Source organism: Antedon bifida, chromosome 3, assembly GCF_963402885.1.
Source record: "Antedon bifida chromosome 3, ecAntBifi1.1, whole genome shotgun sequence".
NCBI lineage: Eukaryota > Metazoa > Echinodermata > Crinoidea > Comatulida > Antedonidae > Antedon > Antedon bifida.
The window spans coordinates 6,858,277-6,877,744 of NC_136228.1; the positions used below are offsets into that span (position 1 = coordinate 6,858,277).

A 19,468-nucleotide genomic window follows, 5' to 3' on the forward strand; every position below is an offset into this window, starting at 1 on the left:
TATAAGTAATTAACAATTATTGATGATATTAATATTATAGATAGAAGTATATCTAAGCATAAGTATATAAAAGTATATATAAGTATAATATTGATATATATATATATATATTACTTGAGTTATCAATCTGAATTTCAGGGTATTCCATTTGTGTTGAGTACGTCAAAATATCATCATTTTCATCGCTTGCAGAAACCTGTAGTCGCACCGTTCGGTTTAATAATACATACAGCTGGTAATTGTTCTGGAGAACTGAATAACTGCTCATGTCGTCGACAGAATTTAATACTGGTGGTATATTTTCTGAATAAAAAAAATCATACATAATCATCATCATACTGTACATATGCACCAATATCACTTTTATTCATCATCATCATCATCATCAAACAAAATATATTTATCAATCAACATTATTTTGACTATTTAAATATTACATAAGGTAAGTTTGTTTATATATTTATGTAATAGACTGATGAAGGGCTAGTGTTGCCCGAAAGCTCTGCTAACTTTTCTGGCTGTTTTACTTTATTGTTTTGATTTAGTTATTGGCTTTTTTTTTTTTGTATCTCCATTGACATCCAGCCACTGATACCTACAGCATTGTCATTTTTTCAGTAATTTGCCTTTGGATTTATATGTAACGGTAAAGATATAAACATTTAAATTCAAGTTTAGAAATGACTTCACATAAATAATAGTAACAAAATACATACATAGTAAATAAATTATTATTTATTCTTATTTATTATTCTTATATTTTCAAAGTTTAGGATTGTTTGATTGGAGAAAGTAGATGATTTTATCATATTTCATTTTTTTTCCAAACTTAAAAAAAAAAATATTATATATATGGTAAAATATTCTAAATGTTTGAAACTTTGAAAACGAAGTCACCCAAAAAAAAAATATATATACCTAATGTGGTTTGATCCTGTAGATTGGTTTCTTCAGTATTTCTAGTGCTCATACCAATTTCAAGATTTTGCGTTGCTAAGGCATCAAACAAACATTCCTTATTGCCCTCACACGTGTCTTCTGCTTGCTGCAGAAAGGTGGGGTCTGCAACATCTTGTAAAACATCTAAAAATACTGGTTGAAAATCAGGATCGTTGAAATCTGAAAAACTTTGTCCATCCGGATAAACAAATGCGGACTCGTCTTCTGTTATATTCCCTGGGAAAATATTCACATTTATTAACTTTAAATTAATGATGTATTGACAACACAAAAATGAACAATAAACTTTGTAGTATTTATAAAGTCATTAACTTTAAATAAAAAGGTTAAACAGACCATACTAAGTTGAAACACCGGTTCTCGTCAGATCACCGAAGTTAAGCAACGTTGGGCCCGGTTGCGTTCTGCATGGGGGACCGTCTAGAAATCGCGGCGGGTGCTGTATATACTGGAGAGTGATGGTGTAATGGTAATATCGGACTAGCATGTGATAGGCATGGGTTCGAGGTTATCTGTACCAAACTAATTGCATCCTTAGGCAAGATGCTTTACTCTCATTGCCTCATCCTTCGGATGGGATGTAAAGCCGTGTACTTAACAGAACTTAAAGAACTTGGTACACTATTCGAAAAGAGAAGGGGATCGTCTCCCGGTGTGCTGATCTGGTAGGCGCTGCACTGCTGGCTGCCGTGGGTCCGTGGAGGGCCTAATCCGAATTTCCTCAGTTTCCAGTTAAGCTTGAGGACAAATATAAATACCTTTACCTTTACCTTTACCTTTAGTCTCCAGATCATTAATGACTATATTTTGAACCATGCCCCTCAGCACAGTTAATATTTGTATACTATATCGAGGCAATATAAAGTAAAAGAAAGACAACAAAAACTTTGTTGTGAATCACAGATTATTAATGTTCAGTAAACTTACAAGTTATGGCGTAACCAAATATCTCTGACTCTGTCAAATTTCTGTTGGTTGCATTAAGACAATCGTTGCCATAGCGTGTACAGACTTCATCACTTAGTAGACCATTCCAAACACCTGAAAAATAAAAAAAAAAACAGTGGTGCACATACAATATTATAAATTTGTAAGTAATGTGTTTTACAATGAAGCCTTGTGAATGTATTTACTGCTTGATACTGAATGTGAATGAACGTTGGTCAGCGCTTAATACACATAGGAGTGGAGTTGTGACTTGGTGGTTATGATGCTTGGCTACCACTCCAAGGGTCCTGGGTCCCGTCACATGTCAGGATTTCTTCTAAGGACAAAATTACAACTCCACTCCCAAAGAATTACAATAAGACTTTGTTTATGGTCAAATAAAAAAAACACCCTCCCCAGTGAACCTTGCTATTGTTTCTAGCTTTCACACCAGTCCCATCCAATTTCACTTATAGTCCCAGTTTCCTAAAGACGATCAAAGTATATCGATCGAAACGTTCCTTTCAGAACTATATATATATGGTGTACAGCAAACTTTATATCAACATAAGATAAAACAATTATTTAAATTAATAGTTTAAACTGTTTTCCTTACCAAACAATCCTGATGTTTGGGTTCTGTATTTTTCATCAAAATTAAATACGATATCCAGCATCTGTTGATTAACTGCCACTCCAAAAGATAAGTCTGTGCTCCATGTAGCGTAAGTACGGTTTACAGCCACCAAACCTACTTTCTCTTCACTATAAGAAATAGAGAATCCTGGATCTTCTGAAGGTGTGTAACCTAAATAAATTAGACATAATAATAAGAATAATAATAACAAGAATAATAATAACAATAATAATAATATCAATATCAATAATAACATTTATGAAGAGCTCTTTAAAAAAAATAACTATTGAATTAGGCGAGTTTTCAGGAGAGAGAAAGAGACATAATTCATTTTAATCATCATGTTTTAAACAATATAAGAAAATGTTAATCCTTGCCAAGATATTATATCTAAACAATTTAAAATACCCCAAAAAATACATATAAAACAAATTAAAAATACTTATAAAAACAAATTAAAAATACTTATGAAAACAAATTAAAAATACTTATAAAAACAATTTAAAAATACTTATGAAAACAAATTAAAAATACTTAAAAAAATTACCGTCTCTAATATCGTCAATTGTAAGTTGAATTGTGCCATTCACCAACAATTCAATGTCTGTTCCATCAGCATTCAGCGTAAATTGTACCTTGAAATTAATCATATATAAATTGATTTATGTTCTTCAAAATACTTTGTAACTAATATAATAAAGTTGATTTCAAAAGAAGTATTTAAAATCAATTAATTATAAAAAAATTATAATACTTAATAATGTAAAACACTTATATTAAAATGATCATGTTATAAACTTATTATTACTGTTAACAAAGATTCTAACATTATTATAAAGGCCTTTTAAAATGTAGTCAGAAGATGCTAAGAAACAAGTTGGTTTTACTTACGAAGGTGTTACTTTCTCCACCAGTGTGTGAACCAACAAAGGCACTGAATATTGTAGCTTGGGTATTTGGGTCTGAGATAACACCAGACATTCTGCATTGCAATTGGAACATTCCATCGGCAACATCGACGCAAAGAAACTCTCCTTTACCATTAAACGTGTATTGTAGTCCATCGAGGGTTGTTATATGTGGATCACCGAACAACCAAGCTGCAATAAAGAGTGTTGTTTGATGAGTAATTCATACATACGCCCTCTATAATGATCCCTTAATTAAAATTTAAGTTCTCACGCACAAATTGGATGAGGGACTCGTTTGGTCGAAAAGCTATTATACTATGGAATTCGTTATCGGAGGATGTAGTATCTTCAAGATCAATCAATCAATTTAAGTCAGGTCTTGAACGGGCATGGTCCAACCACCCTCTAAAATTTGCGCCATATTCAAGAGTTGATGTAATTATTAAGAGGGGCTTATAGGCATAGCCTAGCCTCGACTCCGGACCCAGCTAAGCTGAGCTCCGGAAACAAGTAAACAAGTAAGTAAGTGTTATAGAGTATGTGTTGTTATGTCATGTGTTTAGTGAATGATGCTTTACTAATCTTGTTTGTAACTATACTGTTCTTTATTATAAACATGTGTAATCATTAGCCCAGTCAAACTACTGTTTGACCTAAACAAAATTAGAACAGAATTTATTTTTGCTGTAGGTACTTCCCAAGACTCATCTAAACAACGGAAACAGTTATCTCTCAATTTTACCCAAATATAGATATTAAAGCATATCTAGCATAAAAACACTCCAACTACTCCATCTTCTCTATCTATCTACAGTATCGACGTTGTTTATTGTTCGTAGTATCTCATTGTCAGTATCTTGAGTGAGAGCACTCACTGGCTAAACCCAGGGGCCTCGATGGGGCCCAGAGAAAAAAAGCGTTGGAACTTGGAGGGCCACTTAGATTTCCTAAACCAGGGGCCTCAGGTCTCTGCCTGCTTCCTCGCTTTATTCCTCAACATAGTTTGGTGGTTTCTAGGACCAGGTGACAACTGAAAACATATTATTGTGGAGATTGTAGGCTGGACAAATCAGAAACTACTTACCAAGGAATGGAGGAATATAGTTTTCACAGGTGACTGCTGGTCTTCGTTCAAAATACAATCCACATAGATCATTATCTCTTGATTCATAGCAACAGTAGTATTGAGGCATAATATCATTTTCTGAAATAAAATGTATAGTGCAGTAAAATCATAGTAAAACCACTAGTCTCTGTTCAAAATTACTTTCTCTTAAGCTCTGTCTACACTATCAAACTTAATGTGACAAAAAATGTGATGTGCTGCCTATATATGGACATGATGATGTCATATCACTGCCATATTTGGGCATGTCACAGTTTTGTCACTAGTTTGATAGTGTAGACAGAGTTTTAGACACTATTTCTGCAGTTTTTGACGTTTTGTAAAAATAATGCATATATCACTTTAAAAACATTAAACCAGATCATTCAAGTTGGTTACTCTCACACAACCAAGAACAGTGGTGTGTATCACAGAAGCAAAACGAAGATATTAATCTGTCCACGATCCATGCTGGCATTGTAGCAGGCTGCTTACATTATAAGATTTTACTTATTTTTTCTTAGTCTTTTTTTTAATGATTTAAAGTCCAAGAAAAAACTCTATTTTGTTTAAACACCGGTGTCTGTAGAATGTAATTTGTAACCTTATAATTTTAACTGTCTTTTAACAGTGTTTTTTTATTTCTGTAGAGTGAAAACATTTTCCTGTGGTTGGAAAGGAGTCATCATAGCATGCAATTGTTGAAGTCTACTGACAGCTTGACGAAACTGTCTTGCAATGTAAGTTAATTTACTGGTTTACAATTAATGAAATATATCTCAAAGTTTATGTATTTTTAATTGGAATTGCTGTCAACATTTCATTGTATTTTTACAAAGAGACAAATAAAGTTTCTTGTATATAGTTTTCATTTTTACAATTTTCACAGGTTGTGACGTTAAATTAAACATGTAGGAAAGTGTCTTTAAATAACCATAACCTATGAAACGAAAATCTATTGTAATGTCTTACCCACATGATCGATGTACTGATTTATAAAAAAGAATCTTCCAAATGTGTAACCGTAGCGGAATGCATAGCTTGTAAACCCAAGTCCTTGATAACCTTCTATCAGGGAAAATCCATTCAACCTATAACAACATTCAGTCCCAGACAGGTCACGGTTGAAAGTTGAGCTTTGTAGACAGATATAACTGTCCAATGCTGAAATAAAATAAATTATAATTGAAATACAAGAAGAAATTCTAATGCACCTACTGCAACTCTTAAAACAAATTTCATTCTCCTATTTATTTTAAAATTTGCTGTAAATTTATATTTATTTATTTGATTTACCCCTTCTGTTCTGTACATAGTTTAGTAATTCATTTTACCTATATGGTATTGAAGACAAAAAATCAATGTGAAATGATAATATAATCAAGATGCATTATTAACTACTGCAGTAATTACTGTACACTTTATTTCCTCTTCTTTGTTTTAGGAGTAACTCATTGTTTATTGTAGCGTATTGTAACATTGAAACCAACTAAAATCATCCGTTATTGCAGAAAAACCTGTAGTTACTGCAGTAACTGCAGTAGAATAATGTTTCATAAGGTTGATAAAATCTGTGGGTCTGACACTAGAACTTATGTCCTGACATTCCAGCTTCTTGGCACATATTGTTCAGATTGTATAGTAGTATAGGAGGTAATAATATACAGTAGTAGTATAATAGTATACATCTTACCATTATTTAGAAGAGCCACAACAAGTGAAAACAGTCCAGAAGAGATTCCTCTGCTTCCCAATAGGAAGTTTATATCAGTTCCTCTACCACGGCCAAAAGGATTCAGTGATATTTGAGAAACAAATCGATATCTGCCATCTAACGCGGCCAGTAGAAGTCCACAGGGACACGTTCCTTGATTTCCGGGGTAAACATAGTTTGACGCCTTATCCTCTTCATACCAGGTTATACAACGCTTCCTTGGGTTTACAGTGTCATCTGTATTTGCTTCTAATCGGACAGCATATTGGCCCTTTCTTTCAGTATTACCATTGACCTCATCAGGTCTATAAGGATTGCTGGAAAGAGGAGCCTGTGTTTGGAAGTCAACGGTTTCAAAGAAAGGAATGTTATAGCCAATGATAGCATCTGCAGGTGTCTCTAGTGCTCTGTCCCATCTCATCTGTCTCTCTTCAAAGAAGAACATGGCAAAACTATATAGACCATCGGTCAAAAGAATAGCCTGGAAGGTATTTCGCTATAAAAAGAAATGATGCAACAAAATGATATATTATATGCTAATAAGATAATCAACATCATATATGGCACAATTTAGTAATGTCTCAAAGTGCTTAAAATCAATGTTTGGACCAATAATACCATTGACGAAGACCCAATTTACTCAATGCCAGGACATAACAATTATAATCTGGCCACGGACCAACCAGGTATGTTAAAGGTAACATTCAGAATGTTTGACAATATTAAAACTAAAAGAATTAATACTTACATGATCATTACTGGTACTAACTGGTCTTTGAGGTATGTTTACCCATGTGACTTTTAATACCCAGGTTGGAGAAAAGGTTGATGGGACATCACCTTGATACAGATCTATTAGTCTTTGCTTTACAATTTCAATGAAAGTCATCTCTTCTGTCGTGTCAGTTGTGTATTCCTGTTGATAATAAAGGCAACAATGGAGGAAATTTGACCAATCACAAGGAATAAATTATTCGAACTGTTGCTTGGCCATTGATCAACTCACTTGCAACACATTGTGCGAACCAAGATTAAGCAAAGACACTACTAAGTCTTCCTCTTGTTAGTTTTTATCTCAGTATTCTAGTTTTGCATTTGGGACTTAAGATGTTTTGCCATTACACTGATGTACTGTTACTGTTAACTACTGTAACTTCTTTACTCTTTCTCTGAAAGTGGTGTGACATATATAAATAAGAAATAATCATCATACCCGAAAGAAAACGTTTCCAATGTCACTACTCAGGTCTCCATCTGTCCAAAAAACAGAAATTATGTTTCTCAGGTCAAAACTTTGAAACTGAGTAGATGAGGGTCTTGGATAACTCATCTTTTCCTCATCATCATTTACTAGCACAAATATTCCATTTTCTGTGAACTGAAAAATTGGTTTTGTATAATATTTAGGTAATTGTTTAAGGATAGAAAAGTGAATTCAATCCTATTCAAGACAAACATAATACAGAAGCTGCTCTACATAAAATAAATCGAGTGGAGTTGTTTTTAAAAACATATCTGCTTTATTTTGTTTAATATAACATGCAGTAAACCGTGTGTACGATTCCTCCCACAAAAAAAAGTTGCTAAATAATTGCCTTAACAGGTTACAGAATAAACAAATGTGGTTACTGCAGTGACTGCAGTATGATAATTTTGACATGTTCCTTTATTTCTATCTTTAACTTACATAAACAATCGGTAGGAAATTCAGGCCATAAGGAAAGCCAAACTGAGGATTAAAATTTCTGGACACTAATTCTCCCAGTGGTCCTACGGAGAGCAATTCTTCATCACCATTATCGATCCCACTTGGATAGTATAAAATTTCTAAAGAAAAAATATGTATTGATGAGTACAGTCGCTGCAATACCATTGTGCTCACTGTAATACCATTGTGCACGCTGCAATACCATATTGTGATCGCTTCAATATCACTTTTCTCACTGCAATCCATTGTGCATGCTGCAATATCATTGTGCTCGCCGCAATATCATTGTCCTCACTGCAATACCATTGTGTTTGTCGCAATATCATTGTGCTCACAGCGACATCATTGTGCTCGCCGCAATATCATTGTGCTCACCTTGATATCATTGCGCTCGTTGCAAATATCATTGTGCTCATCGTGGCATCATTGTGCTCGCCGTGATATCATTGTGCTCACATCGATATCATTGTGCTTTTCGCAAATATCATTGTGTTCGTCGCAATTTCATTTTGCTCGCCGCAATATCATGGTGTTTGCTGCAATATCATTGTGCTCGCCTCAATATCATTATGCTCACAGCGATATCATTGTGCTTGCCGCAATATCATGTGTTCGCTGCAATATCATTGTGCTTGCCGCAATATCATTGTGTTCGCTGCAATAACATTGTGCTCACCTCAATATCATTGTGTTCGCCGCAATATCATTGTGCTTGCCGCAATTTCATTGTGCTCACTGCAATATCATTGCGTTCGCTGCAATATCATTGTGCTCACCGCATCATGTACATAAATTGTAATGAGGTAATAGAATACTTGCCTGCACAAAACGTGCCATCACCCTCATATCCGTCGATACATATACAATCGTAAGACCCTTCTGTATTTTCACAATAACTGTTATCAAAACAGTCAAACGTTAGTTCTTCACACTCGTCAATGTCTAGGTGTATAAAAAAAAATGTATTAAGTAAGTAAAAAGTGTAAATATAATAGATAATATTGAATAAGTCTACCACACTGGTAATCAGCATAACTGTTTATAACCGGTATTAAATTTAGTGAATAAATAAAAATAAACAATAATAAAAGAGTGAAGCCTTTTCTCATCCTAAGGTCAAACTGTTCATTCATGTGGTCAACTTGATATTTGACCTAGGCATATAAAAATGTAATGACGTGTTCCGATACAGCTATGAAACCATCCTTTAAAATCTTATTAAAATCGGGCAATAACTTTTTGAGTAATCTTGCTAACTAAAAAATATCGAAAGAAACAAACAAACACACATGCATGAAAACATAACTCAACTCATGAAATATTTTCATCATCCAACTCAAAAACATTCATTATTTGTATATTATTATTTTTATCTATATTTTGGTACCTTCACACATTTCACTGGTTACATTTAGTATGAAACCAGTGTTACAGTTGCAAATGTAGCTGCCAACTGTATTTGAGCATGTAGAACGATCTGGACATGTGAACGTATCAGCAAGGCACTCATTGACATCTAAAAAAAAACACCAATATTTTAAAATTAGGGTAAATAGAATAAACATGTAATACTTCTGTACATAGTTATCTATACTTACTGTACATGTATCCTAAATCATCTGCCCTAGATAATGAAAGTCGTAAGAATACAAGATTAAAAATTTTGCAATTTAGGTATTTTTTAGGCTTAAATTTGTAAATATCTTAATAATTGTATATAAAAAATTCTCTTATTATAACATAAAATATTATTTTTCTACCTAATTAATTCTGCTTAAACGATTAAGTATTATTTTAATTCATTAGTGTTTGTGTATGTAATCTACTTTTTGCTTCTGTTTGTTATTTTATGATTGTTAACCTTCACTTTATGATTTAAAAAATTTCAATAGAATGATTTGTGTATTCGTATATTTGTCAGGATCAGGTGTTGCATACTGCCTATCAGCTGCCTGTGAGAGGGTGCACAATCCAATTTATCCAATTAATGTAGCCTATACTACTATAAAGATTTGTAGAACTTTCATAAAGCAGGATATAGATATGTTAATGTTGTTCAAAAGATTGTGCCAAAGCGCTGAAAGAAAAACAGAAAAATCACGTACCTTGGCAACGTTTTGTAGCAGCAGGGGAAAATATTCCAGACAGACATTGAACCTCTGTTGGGGTGGGTGGATCAAGCATATATCCAGTATCACATACAGGTTCAATAAAATCACCATTAGCAATAATTACACTTTGTGCAATCCATTTACCATTCTCAAAATTAGCTGGCTTGTCACAATTCACTAATTTTTAAAAAGAATAAATTCCAAAATAAGATTAATATACTGTTAAAATCAGATTTCGCTTCTCTACAGGCCATTTTGTTTAAATGTACATTCCAAGTCTTAATTTTACTAGAAATTGTAAATATGACTACAATTGTCACTATTAGGTTTTGCAGTTCAATGATAATCACCTATTTGCATTCTGTTTGTCTCTCTTTTTTTAACTCTTATGTAAAACAACCCTATACAATATAATGGTCCTATGTTTTACTTTACCATACGCACCTTTTAATGAGAGTTACTGTAGTGAAAAAGCTTATTTTTTATGAAAATAATGTATTATGGAAATAAATACAAATTGAAATAAATTTTAAACAAATAATTATAGTTAATTCCTTATTTGCAAACAATTTAGTGATGTGTACATGAACTTTACCACTTTTTTAATGTATTTACAATTTAATTGTTTATATTTGTAATAATCATCTAATTCAGTGCTTGGCTGCAATATTGTTATTGAATAAAACTGAAATGCCATACATTGACTTTATAACCTACATAAACAGCTTGGGAATATTCCCTGTATAGTTCCATCTTGACATATAAGAGTGCTGTTTCCTTCTAAAGTACGCCCACTATAGCACTCGTAAATGAACACCTGGTTCTCAAGGTACCGAGAGCGTTGAACCGATGGGCTCAGCAGATTACCAAACGCTAGTGTTTGAGGTGCAGCACAGCTTCCTATTGTAATGAAGTTATTAAACATGTTATATACTGATTGGCCGACAAATTGAAGAAATTATTATTATTAATATTATTATTATTATACTGTATGTGGTACTCCTCATGAAACAGCCTGTAGATGGATTAAAATGTCCAAGTTATAACTAGTGTCTTTGATATTTAATTGTAGTCTGCTCTGCTTTGCATCGAAAACCTTTGCCTACATGACCTGGTTCATACTTAAACATTATCTATTAATATATATTATAAGAGATTATACTGATATTAACAGTTGAATCACTCCTTTGGGACAACCCTATTAAGGGGACACTGTCCAGTGAATGTATTTATTACTTTATACTTTATCAATTTCATTATTTAAAGTATTATATAGGACATTAAAGTGAAACACCACATGCTCTTAAAATCCTCTTACCATCGCAAATTGTGGCGGTCTCATCATAGTTATCAGGACAATCATTAATATTGTCATCACAGAAGAGACTTTTATCTATACACAAAGCATTATCACATCGAAGTTCAGTTGTATTGCAAGGACCTAAGAAGAAGAAAAAAAAACTTCAGCAAATGTTTTTTGTAGTCCTACAATTTTTGTTTTCATTATTTTGTTTTGCAATATAAAACCACAAAATTAATGCAAAAGACCATATACAACTTACCACATGCAGCTTCATTTTCATCTAAATAATCAACACAGTCTTGAACCCTGTCACAGAAAGCATCTTCAGGTATACAATTAGTTGTTCCAGGGCATGCTTGAAACGTGTTAGGACACGGATTAATAACTGTACATAAAAAACATATGATAGTTAAAAAAGTTCTAGATTCCTTCAAAGAATGACTATGAAATTAAAAACTCTAAAGAATAAATATAAAGACAAATACAAAAATCGCTATAGCTAAATTAGATGAAAAAAACAAACAAATTGTATCTTATATATGATATGAAATTGCATATAAATTGTACAAGTAGCTTTTGCTGAGGTTGAAGACAAATTAAATAGGTTTGGGTGGTTTGGTAATATATGATACCATGTTTGATGGTTTGGTGGTTCTTTGATAGTTGAGTTCGGTAGCAGATTGGTTTAGTAGCACGTTGGCTCAGTTGTTTAGGTTTGGGATGCCTTTGTAGTAAATGGTTAGAATCTTCCCTCATCGACAGTGTTTGTTGATGGTTCTGAAATGGGCACGACTTAGTACTTTGGAGTAAAATGGCTCTACTATTGGTTCAGTTACAATACAACATAGCAATACAACATTAAGTAGTTGATGCTTCCGTAGTCACAGGTACTGTGGTTAACACTTCAAAAATAATATTTCAAATATATTTATTAACTCTAATGAATTATGATACCTCTTAAAACAAATTAATGAAAGAAAAAATAGCATAGAGGTATAAAATTAATTTTATAAAAAGTAATTTTATACCGTCATGTAACGAAAGGTTACAAGTAAAACAACATAGAACAATGTAATGAAAACACAATTCAGTAAATATTGTCAATAAATCGACTCAGTAGTAGAACGCTCAGGAGTTTAACAGCTCTGTAGTGGATGGCTCTGTAGTTGACGCTCAGTTGTAGATTTAGAAGTTATATATTATTAAATGAGAACAAATTGTCTAGTCTACAAATTTAAGAAAACTCAATTGCATGATTATTGTTAAGAAGTCGATTACCTGAATCAGTAATGGTAGCTGATTTAGTTGTAGCTGGTACAGTTGTAGCTGGTACAGTTGTAGCTGGTACAGTAGTAGCTGGTTCAGTTGTAGCTGGTTCGGTAGTTGATGGTTCGGTAGTTGATGGTTCTGTAGTTGACGGTTCTGTAGTTGATGGTTCTGTAGTTGATGGTTCTGTAGTTGATGGTTCTGTAGTTGATGGTTCTGTAGTAGATGGTTCTGTAGTAGATGGTTCTGTAGTAGATGGTTCTGTAGTAGATGGTTCTGTAGTGGATGGTTCTGTAGTAGATTGTTCGGTTGTAGCTGGTTCAGTTGTAGATGGTTCAGTTGTAGCTGGTTCAGTAGTTGATGGTTCAGTTGTAGCTGGTTCAGTTGTAGCTGGTTCAGTTGTAGCTGGTTCAGTAGTTAATGGTTCTGTAGTAGATGGTTCTGTAGTAGATGGTTCTGTAGTTGACGGTTCTGTAGTAGATGGTTCTGTAGTAGATGGTTCTGTAGTAGACAGTTCTGTAGTTGACGGTTCTGTAGTTGACGGTTCTGTAGTTGACGGTTCTGTAGTAGATGGTTCTGTAGTTGATTGCACAGTTGTAGATGGTTCAGTAGTTGATGGTTCTGTTGTAGATGGTTCTGTAGTAGATTGTTCAGTTGTAGCTGGTTCAGTTGTAGATGGTTCAGTTGTAGCTGGTTCAGTAGTTGATGGTTCAGTTGTAGCTGGTTCAGTTGTAGCTGGTTCAGTTGTAGCTGGTTCAGTAGTTAATGGTTCTGTAGTAGATGGTTCTGTAGTTGACGGTTCTGTAGTAGATGGTTCTGTAGTAGATGGTTCTGTAGTTGACGGTTCTGTAGTTGACAGTTCTGTAGTTGACGGTTCTGTAGTTGACGGTTCTGTAGTAGATGGTTCTGTAGTTGATTGCACAGTTGTAGATGGTTCAGTAGTTGATGGTTCTGTAGTAGATGGTTTGGTAGTAGATGGTTGTGTAGTCGATGGTTGTGTAGTCGATGGTTGTGTAGTCGATGGTTGTGTAGTCGATGGTTCTGTAGTAGATGGTTCTGTAGTTGACGGTTCTGTAGTTGACGGTTCTGTAGTTGACGGTTCTGTAGTAGATGGTTCTGTAGTTGATTGCACAGTTGTAGATGGTTCAGTAGTTGATGGTTCTGTTGTAGATGGTTCTGTAGTAGATTGTTCAGTTGTAGCTGGTTCAGTTGTAGATGGTTCAGTTGTAGCTGGTTCAGTAGTTGATGGTTCAGTTGTAGCTGGTTCAGTTGTAGCTGGTTCAGTTGTAGCTGGTTCAGTAGTTAATGGTTCTGTAGTAGATGGTTCTGTAGTTGACGGTTCTGTAGTAGATGGTTCTGTAGTAGATGGTTCTGTAGTTGACGGTTCTGTAGTTGACAGTTCTGTAGTTGACGGTTCTGTAGTTGACGGTTCTGTAGTAGATGGTTCTGTAGTTGATTGCACAGTTGTAGATGGTTCTGTAGTTGATGGTTCTGTAGTAGATGGTTTGGTAGTAGATGGTTGTGTAGTCGATGGTTGTGTAGTCGATGGTTGTGTAGTCGATGGTTGTGTAGTCGATGGTTCTGTAGTAGATGGTTCTGTAGTAAATGGTTCTGTAGTAGATGGTTCTGTAGTCGATGGTTCTGTAGTCGATGGTTCTGTAGTCGATGGTTCTGTAGTCGATGGTTCTGTAGTAGGTGGTTGTGTTGTCGATGGTTGTGTTGTCGATGGTTCGGTAGTCGATGGTTCGGTAGTAGATGGTTCGGTAGTAGATGGTTCAGTAGTTGATGGTTCAGTTGTAGCTGGTTCAGTTGTAGATGGTTCTGTAGTAGCTGATTCAGTAGTAGCTGGTTCAGTTGTAGCTGGTTCAGTAGTTGATGGTTCAGTTGTAGCTGGTTCAGTTGTAGCTGGTAGTAGTGGTGGTTCTGTAGTTGATTGCACAGTTGTAGATGGTTCAGTAGTTGATGGTTCTGTAGTAGATGGTTCTGTAGTAGATGGCTCAGTAGTAGATGGTTCGGTAGTATATGGTTCTGTAGTTGATGGTTCTGTAGTTGACGGTTCTGTAGTTGATGGTTCTGTAGTAGATGGTTCTGTAGTTGATTGCACAGTTGTAGATGGTTCAGTAGTTGATGGTTCTGTAGTAGATGGTTCTGTAGTAGATGGCTCAGTAGTAGATGGTTCGGTAGTAGATAGTTCTGTAGTTGATGGTTCTGTAGTAGAGGGTTCAGTAGTTGAGAGCTCAGTAGTTGAGGACTCTGTTGTTGATGGTTCTGTAGTTGAGGGTTCTGTAGTAGATGGTTCTGTTGTTGAGTGCACAGTTGTAGATGGTTCTGTAGTTGATGGTTCAGTAGTCAATGGTTCAGTAGTCGAGGGCTCAGTTGTTGAGAGCTCGGTAGTTGAGATCTCAGTAGTTGAGGGCTCAGTAGTAGATGGTCCTGTAGTTGATGGCTCAGTAGTAGATGGTTCAGTAGTTGAGGGCTCTGTAGTAGATGTCTCAGTAGTAGAAGGTTCAGTTGTTGATAGCTCAGTAGTTTGAACTAAAGATGTTTGAATTATATATATGTAAATTCAAATAAATGAATAATAATAATATCCTTTGATATAAAACAAGTTAGAAATATATGTTTCATTCAATGTCAATATATTTTTATTTTTTGTTTATATGTTGTCACTTTCACAAAAAAATACAAACACAAATAACGATGGTATCCTATTTTTAACATTTAAAAGATAAATTAGAAGATGATCATTCCACCTGTTGACTAATTTTTTGGATAACTGTTCAATCATGATTTTGTTAATTGGGATATATTATTTGGAAAATTTGGAGATCATGTATTAACGTAGTAGGATCAACAAGAGCAATCACAGAGTTACAATCGCGGTCGGGTGTAGAAAGTGAAAATAAATCTTAAAATCCAGATCCAAGTATTACTGAAGCTGTCATAACTTATGTACTACGTATCCTGCGTAGTGCGTGGGGTAGGCAATCTTTCAAATACTCTTAAACATTCTCTAATTTAGTTAAAAATGATATAACTGTTCATTCATGATTTTGTTGATTGGGATATATTATTTGGAAAATTTGGAGATCATGTAGTAACGTAGTAGGATCAACAAGAGCAATCACAGAGTTACAATCGCGGTTGGGTGTAGAAAGTGAAAATAAATCTTAAAATCTAGATCCAAGTATTACTGAACTGTCATAACTTATTTACTACGTATCCTGCGTAGTGTGTAGGCAATCTTTCAAATACTCTTAAACATTCTCTAATTTAGTTAAAAATGAATTGTGTTCATTTTTGCAAATGGCAAACGTGTGTACGTGCATGTTATAAGTGCTGTGGATTTTGTTCAATTTAATGAAGTGTATGTTCCCTAAATATGGTATATTTACGATTTCTGGTTGCGAATATGTAAGAAAAAATGTTGATCTTAGAAAATTGGTTCCCTATTCTCTACTCAGGCAAAGGAACATTAAAAAAGAAAAAAAACAGAACAAACATGTAACATATTACATACAAAACAAATTTAATAGTTTTTCGTGAGCTAAAGTCAATCTATGGATAAAATTTGGTAAAAAAACAAATAGAAGAACATGGCGATTTAACTATAGTTATTGCCTTTTATAAAGTACAGTACTGTTTACTAGTTACTATCTAAATAACATATATATTTTGTATTGTATTTCCGTTATTTGTATTTTGGAAGCGCGGAATAGTGTGTGCCACTGAATCAAACATGTTTCCAAAAAAAGTTGAAGCTCCTGAACCTCTGAGTTACAGAGTCAAAATTTAATTGAAGACATTTTGTGAATTATGGAAATAAAAGATGATTACCTGGCTCAGTAGTTGAAGGCTCTGTAGTTAAGGGCTCAGTTGTAGATGGTTCAGTAGTAAATGGTTCAGTAGTTGATGGTTTAGTAGTTGATGGTATTGTAGTCGATGGTTCAGTAGTAGATGGTTCAGTAGTTGACGGCTCAGTAGTAGACGGCTCAGTAGTAGATGGCTCAGTAGTTGAAGGCTCTGTCGTTGATGGCTCAGTAGTTGAGGGCTCAGTAGTTGAGGGCTCAGTAGTCGATGGTAATGTAGTAGATGGTACTGTAGTAGATGGTTCGGTAGTAGATGGTTCAGTAGTAGATGGTTCAGTAGTCGATGGTTCAGTTGTAGATGGTTCAGTAGTTGAGGACACTGTTGTTGATGGTTCTGAAGTTAAGGGCTCAGTAGTTGAAGGCTCTGTAGTTGAGGGCTCTGTAGTTGAAGGTTCTGTCGTTGATGGTTCTGTAGTCGATGGCTCTGTAGTCGAAGGTTCAGTAGTTGAGGGCTCAGTAGTTGATGGTTCTGTAGTTGAGGGCTCTGTTGTTGACAGTTCTGTTGTTGATGGCTCGGTAGTTGATTGTTCGGTAGTTGAAGGCTCAGTAGTTGAAGATGCAGTAGTAGATGGCTCAGTAGTTGAAGGCTCTGTCGTTGATGGATCAGTAGTTGAGGGCTCAGTAGTTGATGGCTCAGTAGTTGATGGTTCAGTGGTCGAGGGCTCAGTAGTCGATGGTACTGTAGTAGAAGGTTCAGTAGTAGATGGTTTAGTAGTTGAGGGCTCAGTAGTTGAGGGCTCAGTAGTTGATGGCTCAGTAGTTGATGGCTCAGTAGTTGATGGTTCAGTGGTCGAGGGCTCAGTAGTCGATGGTACTGTAGTGGAAGGTTCAGTAGTAGATGGTACTGTAGTAGATGGTGCGGTAGTAGATGGTTCAGTAGTAGATGGTTCAGTAGTCGATGGTACTGTAGTAGATGGTTCAATAGTTGAGGGTTCTGTTGTTGATTGTTCAGTAGTTGAAGGCTCTGTAGTCGATAGCTCTGTAGTCGATAGCTCAGTAGTAGATGGTTCAGTAGTAGATGGTTCAGTAGTTGAGGGCACAGTAGTTGATGGTTCAGTAGTAGATAGCTCTGTAGTCGATAGCTCAGTAGTAGATGGTTCAGTAGTAGATGGTTCAGTAGTTGATGGCTCAGTAGTTGAAGGCTCAGTAGTCGAGGGCTCAGTAGTTGAGGGCTCATTAGTCGATGGTACTGTAGTAGATAGTACTGTAGTAGATGGTACTGTAGTAGATGGTACTGTAGTAGATGGTACTGTAGTAGATGGTTCGGTAGTAGATGGTTCAGTAGTAGATGGTTCAGTAGTTGACGGCTCTGTCGTTGAGGGCTCAGTAGTAAATGGCTCAGTAGTTGAGGGCTCTGTAGTTGAAGGCTCAGTAGTTGAAGATTCAGTAGTAGTTGGCTCAGTAGTTAAAGGCTCTGTCGTTGATGGCTCAGTAGTTGAGGGCTCAGTAGTTGAGGGTTCTATTGTTGATGGTTCAGTGGTCAAGAGCTCAGTAGTCGATGGTACTGTAGTAGAAGGTTCAGTAGTTGATGGTACTGTAGTAGATGGTTCAGTAGTAGATGGTTCAGTAGTTGAGGGCTCAGTAGTTGAGGGCTCAGTAGTCGATGGTACTTTAGTAGATGGTAATGTAGTAGATGGTACTGTAGTAGATGGTTCAGTAGTCGATGGTACTGTAGTAGATGGTTCAGTAGTAGATGGCTCAGTAGTTGAGGGCTCAGTAGTTGAGGGTTCTGTTGTTGATGGTACTGTAGTTGATGGTTGAGTAGTAGATGGTACTGTAGTAGATGGTTCAGTAGTTGATGGCTCTGTAGTTGATGGCTCAGTAGTTGAGGGCGGAGTAGTAGATGGTTCAGTAGTAGATGGTCCTGTAGTTGGGGACTCTGCAGTTAATGGTTCTGTAGTTGAGGGCTCTGTTGTTGACAGTTCTGTTGTTGATGGCTCGGTAGTCGAAGGTTCAGTAGTTGAGGGCTCAGTAGTTGATGGTTCTGTAGTAGATGGTTCAGTAGTTGAGGACTCTGTTGTTGATTGTTCTGAAGTTAAGGGCTCAGTAGTTGAAGGCTCTGTAGTTAAGGGCTCTGTAGTTGAAGGTTCTGTTGTTGATGGTTCTGTAGTTGAAGGTTCTGTCGTTGATGGTTCTGTAGTCGATGGCTCTGTAGTCGATGGCTCTGTAGTCGAAGGTTCAGTAGTTGAGGGCTCAGTAGTTGATGGCTCTGTTGTTGACAGTTCTGTTGTTGATGGCTCAGTAGTCGACGGTTCAGTAGTTGAAGGCTCAGTAGTTGAAGATGCAGTAGTAGATGGCTCAGTAGTTGAAGGCTCTGTCGTTGATGGCTCAGTAGTTGAGGGCTCAGTAGTTGATGGTTCAGTGGTCGATGGCTCAGTAGTCGATGGTACTGTAGTGGAAGGTTCAGTAGTAGATGGTTCAGTAGTCGATAGTACTGTAGTAGATGGTTCAGTAGTTGAGGGCTCAGTAGTTGAGGGTTCTGTTGTTGATTGTTCAGTAGTTGAAGGCTCTGTAGTCGATAGCTCTGTAGTAGATGGTTCAGTAGTAGATGGTTCAGTAGTTGAGGGCTCAGTAGTTGATGGTTCAGTAGTTGATGGTATTGTAGTCGATGGTTCAGTAGTAGATGGTTCAGTAGTTGACGGCTCTGTCGTTGAGGGCTCAGTAGTAGATGGCTCAGTAGTTGAAGGCTCAGTAGTTGAAGATTCAGTAGTAGATGGCTCAGTAGTAGATGGCTCAGTAGTAGATGGCTCAGTAGTTGAAGGCTCTGTCGTTGATGGCTCAGTAGTTGAGGGCTCAGTAGTCGATGGTACTGTAATAGATGGTACTGTAGTAGATGGTACTGTAGTAGATGGTTCGGTAGTAGATGGTTCGGTAGTAGATGGTTCGGTAGTAGATGGTTCAGTAGTTGACGGCTCTGTCGTTGAGGGCTCAGTAGTAGATGGCTCAGTAGTTGAAGG

The 19,468-nt window shown here is 35.8% G+C and overlaps 2 protein-coding genes across 2 annotated transcripts in view; both read right to left on the minus strand.

Annotated features, from left to right (window-relative positions):
* LOC144838795 (uncharacterized) overlaps positions 1-19,468 on the minus strand; it is a 58,763-nt gene that overhangs the window by 23,666 nt on the left and 15,629 nt on the right. Inside the window, exons 2-19 of the mRNA XM_078694284.1 lie at positions 11,636-11,761; positions 11,392-11,514; positions 10,791-10,973; positions 10,068-10,250; positions 9,350-9,478; positions 8,782-8,904; positions 7,942-8,081; positions 7,468-7,632; positions 7,003-7,170; positions 6,234-6,750; positions 5,513-5,704; positions 4,520-4,639; positions 3,416-3,624; positions 3,072-3,159; positions 2,504-2,695; positions 1,888-2,001; positions 919-1,176; positions 115-303 (exon numbers count right to left, since the gene is read on the minus strand). Coding sequence (XP_078550410.1) covers positions 115-303; positions 919-1,176; positions 1,888-2,001; positions 2,504-2,695; positions 3,072-3,159; positions 3,416-3,624; positions 4,520-4,639; positions 5,513-5,704; positions 6,234-6,750; positions 7,003-7,170; positions 7,468-7,632; positions 7,942-8,081; positions 8,782-8,904; positions 9,350-9,478; positions 10,068-10,250; positions 10,791-10,973; positions 11,392-11,514; positions 11,636-11,761 — 3,219 coding nt within the window. The remainder of the gene's footprint in view (positions 1-114; positions 304-918; positions 1,177-1,887; positions 2,002-2,503; positions 2,696-3,071; positions 3,160-3,415; positions 3,625-4,519; positions 4,640-5,512; positions 5,705-6,233; positions 6,751-7,002; positions 7,171-7,467; positions 7,633-7,941; positions 8,082-8,781; positions 8,905-9,349; positions 9,479-10,067; positions 10,251-10,790; positions 10,974-11,391; positions 11,515-11,635; positions 11,762-19,468) is intronic.
* On the minus strand, positions 12,611-17,688 carry LOC144836998 (uncharacterized). The gene is made up of 3 exons (XM_078691965.1): positions 17,670-17,688; positions 16,480-16,500; positions 12,611-15,177 (listed from the first exon to the last, which is right to left on the minus strand). Exons 1-3 carry the CDS (start codon positions 17,686-17,688, stop codon positions 12,611-12,613), a joined length of 2,607 nt encoding a protein of 868 aa, XP_078548091.1.

Bases quoted from the DNA above. Each gene is read 5' to 3' on its own strand.
- LOC144836998 (XM_078691965.1), bottom strand. The intron at 15,178-16,479 runs GTAATCATCTTT...AAACATCTTTAG, and splicing joins GCCTTCAACTACTGAGCCAG to TTCAAACTACTGAGCTATCA.